Below are 7,989 nucleotides of genomic sequence, written 5' to 3' on the forward strand. Positions count from 1 at the left end.
TTAATTTAAAATTTAAGCAGGATAAATTTGTCTTGGTTAATGCTATATGGCATGCATGGTGCATTAAAATATAATTGCATTGATGCATGTTAAATATTAATATAACTCAAAATACTACAAAAATTACATTTTCCAAGGTTTCAGAGGAAGATTTATTTACTAAACTTAAACGTTAAAAAAATTATCAAAATAGTATGCTACTAGTGAATTTGTTTATGAATGAATTCATTGGTTGAAAAAAATTGGAAATTCCACAATATATATTTGTGTTTTTAAAACTTTAAAAATGTTTACAATCATACCTAGTGCCGCAACTACAGAATAAGGGGCCCGTGTGCGGTAATTAAATTGGGACCTTATATTTCGAACTGAGATCGCGTGGTTTGGAAACGCATGTCTATTGTCTAAACAACGCAAATTACAGAGGCCCAGTTTTGTTACGGACATTTTTTGGTGGAGGAAATCATCGGATTGTACCTACAAGGCTACAACTTGCGTGGTGAGTATCATAAGCTATTTAGGTATAATGTGTCGACTTTTTCGATGGTATATACCTAATGATTTTTTGTATTTTTTTTGTTAGTTCTAACTATTAAACACGTATTTTTTACAAGCTTATACATTATGTATATCGACCATTATGTATTCTTAAAATTGTTTGTTCTGAAAACATGGTTTAAATTCATATTTTTGGTCGATTTATATATGTATATATATATATATGTATATATGTATATAGATACATTTGTAAAGAATGTTGTGGTTCTATGATAAAAACATTTATGTTTAAAATTTGGATTGCTAATTTACCAATCAAACTGGATGATTATATCTACTGTATTCTAATTTCTAGTTGATTTCCTTATAAATTTTATTTTTATTCACTTTTAATACTTAACTTATTTCGATATACATAATATACAAAAATGAGAAATAAGTATTTATTAAGACTTTTATTAACATTAAACTTACACATATGTTTAATAATAATAATATTAATTTTTTAATATTTTTTTCAGAATCGATTTGAAATGTTGTGCCTAAACAATCAGAGCAAAATAAAAATGAGGCTAAATATTCAACGACATCGACAAAAACTTCTTCAGTATTTACAGAACTCTGGTGATACTATTTTAAAACCTAAAATCAAATTAGTTTCAAATAGTTTAGAAAAAATTATTTTCAAGCACGATGTAAAACCAAAAATTGCTCTAAGTACTGAATTACTAAACAGAAAACTTAAACCAACCAAGATTAGAAACCATAAAACTATATCAACTGATACCCTGGATCAACTTCAACCAAACATTAAAGTAAATGTAGAAGCTGAACTGCCTTCATCAAATATTGAGTTGAAACAAAGATCTATATCAAACAATGAAATAATAGATCCTCTTGATCCTCCTAAACCTATGATAAAAAAACTTAAAGAGCAATTGATCGAAGAGCTATATAACAGTAGTTCAGAATCAGAAGATATTGATGATGACATTTCTGTTGGAAGTAATGAAAATTGGAGTGAAATCCCTGATGAAGCAGTTAAATATTATGAACAAGAACAACCGGTCGATGAAAAAAATAAAGGACTATGTAAGTATTTATATTTTTGTTCATTATAATATACAACAGTGTGCAAAAATTTTTGAAATGGACGGGGGAGGGATATGAAGTTTTAACTATTCTCTGGCCATGTTATAATAAAAAGAAATATATTTATATTTTTGTGTTAACCTACAGTTACCTAGTTAAATATAATAATTATATATTATCATTTATGTTTGGTATAGGAATTTAATATATCATGAAGTATGCTGTTACTTATTAAAACATCTTAGCATAAATTGGTTATACATAATAAGTCCCATGAATATTTTTTGATTATTTCAATTCACTCTGTTTAGCCTAAAAGTGTTATCTAGACAACACACACCACATGGTAGTCGGCAGAGTAGACTTAAACAATGCGAGTGTTCGTTTACACTGTATGAATAATAAAAATAAAACCACATCTTTCAAAAAGAATAAAACACAGTTACTAATATTTTGTAACATTTTTTATGATAGTTTTCATTGAAATTTTGAAAGATTATATTATTAGAGGGTTATTGAAAAAAACTTGTATTAGTTTTTATAAGTTTACCATTGAACCTAATCTTTCATCATGATTTGAAATCAAATTTTAAACCCATTATTTATCAACATTATTTTTTTATTCATAATACATTCCATGATATTGTATTCATAATAAATTGTGTGTTCACTAAGTATGCTGTTTGTGGCACAATTGTGATAAATTTGAACAAATTTCTATTTCTATTTTAGAAAAAGTATTGAAAATAGGAATTTTAATTTTAACAATAAGTTGTAAGTAATAAAAAAAAATTCAAAGGGTTATAAAAGATATGATAATCTTATCTGTCGCATATCCACGGTCCTGATAATATATATTATATACTTTTTGTATTATTAACTGCTTTTTATTTTGTTTTTAAAGATTCGTATTACCTGAACTCCAGTAAGAAAAATCAGACCAGAAAATCTCAACATAAAAGTAATAAGTCTGATCAGAGGTTTAGAAAACCCCATGATAGGTCTTTACATAATGCCAAAGAACGAGCATGTCGAGAAGAAATAGCCAAAAAATTTGATATTCTAAGAAAATATTGTAGTTACTTGAACTCAAATAGACGTGTGCCATCAAAACATAGCATACTTTTAGCTGCCAAAAAAGAGTGCGATTTGTTAAAACATTTTGAAAATAAATTGATCGCAGAAAAAAAGGAATTATGTAAAGCAAACAATCTTCTAAAGGAGAGGATATCTAATATCAATAATAAAAACTCCAAAGACGACATAAAAATAGAATTAGAAATTTAGACTGATTATGTATTGCTGGACAAAACAGGGACATATTGTGGTAATTTTGTAAATGTATAAATTAAACACAATGTATCAACTATTCTGATCAACTAATTATTTATTTTAATTGGTATAAAAAAAAATATGTATATTATTTTGATAATAGTTTATAAATATATTAAATGTATTATTATGTTATATCTAGGGCCTGGATTCCAATGCAAAGTGCATATTTTTTTGGTTGATCTTACACAATGCTTTCTAAGTACATAATTTGTTTCATGTAATGAGGGTTTCAAAGCTACAAATTGTATTTTGCATTTTTTTGCATGTTTCGACATTTTTTCATTTTTAGAGCATTTTTAGCATTATTGGGTTATTTTATTGGTTTTTAATGCATATTTGTTCAATATACGATAAATAGAAGATCTTTGGAGTTTGAACATATTAATATTAAACAATATATTATTGTTCAATGCAATGCTCAAAATTTAGTATGTTCAATAGGCTCTTAGGATTTTAATTTTAATCTATATTTTGGTATGTTTAGAATGAATAATATTTCCCTAAAACGGCCAAAACGTAAGCGTGTCAGCATCGAGTCATCATTTCAAATTTTCAATTTTTTTTTTTTTAATAAAATAATAAATAATGATTATAGCTATTTTATAAATTACAAATTGAATAAAATAATATACAGCATTTTAGGTCATTTTTGTGGTAAAATGCATTTTTGGCTAATTTTTAGAGCATATTTGTATGGTTTTAAGTACATTTAAATCCGGGCTCTAGTTATATCTATATATTTTATATACATGAACCAATTTGTACGTTTGTTGTTTGTGTTATGTGTATCTAATAACTATTATTTTTTTTTCTTTGTTTGTGTATTTATATGTATGAACGCCAAATATTTAATTCAAATTTAAAATATATTGGGTCATAGTTCAATTACATTCACTTAAACAAAATATCAATTTGTGAATTCTCAATAAGATTCTTTAACACGAGACAAACAAGTGTTTAAAATCTGTTGTATATGTTTCTAAAAGCTCAACTCCATTTTATATAACTAAATTGTTTTGATGTTATTGTACAAATTATTTTAAACCTCGACATTCCAGTACTGATTCTAATTTTAAGTTATAACATATGTGATATTTTAAAATTATAAGTCTCTTTTACTGTGAACATTTTGTATACTCAAATATTTTTTTATATTTTTGATTACATGGTTTTTAAAAACTTATATCAAACAATTACTCTTCATTACAATATTCTTATTTTGTGTTTATTCATCTGGTATGCTACATACTAGAAACCTATTATCTTCTGTAAATTATAATTTAAACAAATCAAAGATTTGTATTTGTTTTTACTATGTAATTAATTATTAAGAGGGTGCTAGCCAGTGGTGTTCCCATGAATTTTTTTGAGAGTATACTATATCATCAAATACGCATGTATTATGGATTTATGGGTATACGCAGTTACCCATAATATTGAAAAAAAATCTTGAGAGTATACGGCGTATATGTAGTATACCCTATGGGAACACCCCTGGTGCTAGCGTATTATTTGGTATATCTCTCTAACCCACGCGCAACATAGCAAATTTTACATTCTCATTAATGACTATAACCATATTAATTTGTCAAATTATTGTAAAATTACCTTTTATAAAATTTAAAGTTAAGAACATTATTTAGGGAATCTCATAAACGTTTTATTATATTTTAATTTTCAAGTGAGTTATGAGTTTCTTAAGATATATAAACATTTTACAATTTTAAAATACTCATAACTCGCTACTTTAAAGTTCAAATTTTATTGAACTGTCTAATTAGATGGAATTCTATGGAATTCTTCATATTATTCTCTATCAAATAAACTTTATATTAAACTATATTTTGTTCTGATATAATATGTGGTTACTGATTAATCTCAACCACAAGTCCACAAACGAACTGTTACAATAGTTTCATAGTGAAAATATATCTACTATATTTAATAATTTACCATAATTATTCAGTGTCATAGGTAATTGAAACATTTATAGACTATATAAACAGAAAAAATATCAAGTTAGCTTTAAAATTGTTATTGCCTAACTGTGACTAGAAGCTATTCAAAAATGTACAATTAGTTTACAATTTTCAAAATAGTTAATGGTTAGTAAATGCATTTCTAGTGTTGTTCGTATTAAACACTCTAAATAGAATTATTCTTGGTGTGACATACTGACATGTGAATAACTACTTCTGAATGAATTATGCATAGTTGCCAGACGTGAAAAAAATGATAAATAGTAATTTGATGATATAATTTGTCAAAAACCAATAGGTAGATTAAAGGAACCGTTTGAAATTTGACACAAATATACAATAGATGGGTAAGCTACTACTAAGCAACTACCTAACCTAGGTACTAGGGTGGTAAGGTACTAAATATCCTCACAGAAATAATGATAATGAAGCAGACTATGAAATCAAAAATATTTACTCATTTGAAAAGATATGTTGAAGTAACCTACCTATTAGAACTAAGCGTTTATTTTCCACCAGTAAATTCTGTCTCAATTGATATTTATTTTATTTTTTTGCAGTGGTGAGAAAATTTGTGTAATTTCAATTGTTTTTATTACTTAAACAACTAAATTCAGAAACTCCAAATAAATGACAAATTGGACATTATCTACTACATGCCGAATGATAAAAGAGAGATAAAAAGTTTTTTATTTAATGCTATGTGACTGATTCATAGAGTAATACCACTCTATGGACTGGCTCATGTGTCACTTATTATTATTTATTATTCTATCCAGTAGCATAATTAAAAATTTAATTTGAGGAAGCGTACTCATTTTATTATTACTAATATTTAGATTGTTAAAGACATTTTTGAGTTAGTGATACCAATTTATTTTTAAATGTAAAATAATGATCAGTATGGATGTAGACATGTAGTAAAAATAAAACAAAATAGCTTAGTACCAGAAATTACTAATTAAAACTGAAGAGTATAATATACAATAATAAAGTTAAATTTGAAAATCCAATCGCCTATTTTTAGCGGTTAATGAATTAATAAATATTTTTATTACTTATGTTAGTATGTCTATGAATATTAAGTAATGACAAATAATTTAATATAATTCGTTAATAATGTGAAAGCACGTGCTCCACCATTCTGACGACTAACCTTATGCCCATGTATCTACGATATATACTGCATAGGTATTACAATAAATAATAATAATATTATAATAGGTAGGTACCTAAAAAATTAATTAATATAATAGTATAAACAATTAAAATATTTTTTTTCACAAAAGATGTTGAAAAAACCTACTTTAAATAGGACCAAACCTAGATGACAGACATCGAGTATCTAAGAGAGAAAAACACACGGTCATTATTATTATTTTACAAAAGTATTGGAACTACAGTCGAATCTTTATTTAACAAAACTCTCTATATGACAAAATATTTAATGAAACCATAACATTTTAATTGGATAACTTCTATCAAACGAAAAAAATTTGTATTTAACGAATTAATTTTTTGTTACATTTCTTAAACAAATATAACAACTATTATTATTTATAATTATAAAGTACCTACACGGCTACACACTCATTAAGAGTACAGATCATAGGAATCATATTTATCATATCTCATTAATTTTTAGTACCTTAAATTATTGTTATTGATGTTGATATATCATAAGAGACGATCTATTATAAAACCTACTATAAAATCAAATGTCGCTAACTAGTTATCGCTGGTCCTATTTGTACATAAATATTATTAATACATAGATACATATTTGCATAAATTTCATACAGTAAAAAGTAATTTTTTAAGTAATGAAAGTTATTATTTATTTAAACAAATTTTTTTAAAAGATTCATCAAGTTTGATGAATTTTTCCACAAGTCCCACTTATCATTGTACAAAATTGTTAGTTTTACGTATTTATGGTCAAAAAGTGTATCTCTATCGTTCCTTTCCGAGGAGTTAGGGATTGCTCAACATACTTGTTGAGTTGAACTTGTCGTATTTTCACCATGGAGTGGTTTTCGATGGCATATGATAAATGATAATACATCATAAAAAACTGGTAGTTATTACCTTTAAAATATTTTAATAATATAAGTTAGTTTTGATTTAAACAAAAACTAATTTATGTAATTACTCATCGAATGAAAAACAAAAAATAAAAATAAAAAATCAATTTTGAGTGTCTCAAATATGCAAATGTTTGAAATAACTTTATAATTCAGTTGTATGTGGTTTATTCACAATAACATAAAAAGTAAGTATTATAGGCTGCCATTCTGATTCCATCAAAAAATTGAGCATATAAATATAAACATTTCTAAAAAAAATCTAAAAATTTAAATTTTTTGTATTTTAATTTCAAAATCACGATTTTTGAAAAAATTGAGCATGTTGAAGTTTTTTGACCATAACTTCCAAAATCGACCGGATTTTTTTTGAAGTACCATCAAATTAATCTTGCAAAAATACACATTTTGAAAAAAAAATATCGCTTGGGAGCTAAACTGCATTCGTTTCTTTTTTTATATTACCAAATATATTATTAGTATTTAAGAATTAGAGTTAGTGTTTTTTATAAATATATATATATATCAATATCACACAGTATGTAAACGGCATTATTGCATTTTATAAATATTAGATTAAAAGTGTGTATAATAAAATATCAACATTTTTTTGTCTCTAGAAAATCATCATGATTTCCAAAGTCTAAATGAGTATAAAATGGCAAAGCAATCATTACTGACAGAACTAATCGATGAACCACATAATACTGATATTACACTTGGAAAACACTTCTCACCATTAATGAAAGATTTACCAATATATAAAGTAAGAGAAAAAAATTACAAAGTCAGATTAAAACGACTGTTATAAAAGCTTTGGATTCAGACATATGAATCTGGATTTATAACATATTTGCAAACAACAAACTCAATTATATAACTTATTTTTTATTTATGAATGTTGTTTTAATTATTTATAAATATTTGTATTACTATGTCTAATATTATTTAAAATTTATATTTTTATATTTTTTATTATAATTACCTGCCTAGTTTTAAAA

The 7,989-nt window shown here is 25.3% G+C and overlaps 1 protein-coding gene across 1 annotated transcript; it reads left to right on the top strand.

The window, feature by feature from the left end:
• The first annotated feature begins 368 nt into the window (after nucleotides 1-368).
• LOC132925648 (uncharacterized) lies at nucleotides 369-3,091 on the top strand. The gene is made up of 3 exons (XM_060990023.1): nucleotides 369-499; nucleotides 1,020-1,590; nucleotides 2,495-3,091. Exons 2-3 carry the CDS (start codon nucleotides 1,032-1,034, stop codon nucleotides 2,875-2,877), a joined length of 942 nt encoding a protein of 313 aa, XP_060846006.1. The 5' UTR covers nucleotides 369-499; nucleotides 1,020-1,031; the 3' UTR covers nucleotides 2,878-3,091.
• Nucleotides 3,092-7,989: the final 4,898 nt, after the last annotated feature.

The sequence above is a fragment of the Rhopalosiphum padi genome, chromosome 3 (genome assembly GCF_020882245.1).
Source record: "Rhopalosiphum padi isolate XX-2018 chromosome 3, ASM2088224v1, whole genome shotgun sequence".
Taxonomy (NCBI): domain Eukaryota; kingdom Metazoa; phylum Arthropoda; class Insecta; order Hemiptera; family Aphididae; genus Rhopalosiphum; species Rhopalosiphum padi.

Excerpts from the sequence above, each read along its gene's own strand:
- LOC132925648 (XM_060990023.1), top strand. The coding sequence starts at position 1,032 with ATGTTGTGCCTAAACAATCAGAGCAAAATAAAAATGAGGCTAAATATT. Across the intron at positions 1,591-2,494 it reads TGAAAAAAATAAAGGACTAT|ATTCGTATTACCTGAACTCC; the intron begins GTAAGTATTTAT and ends TTGTTTTTAAAG.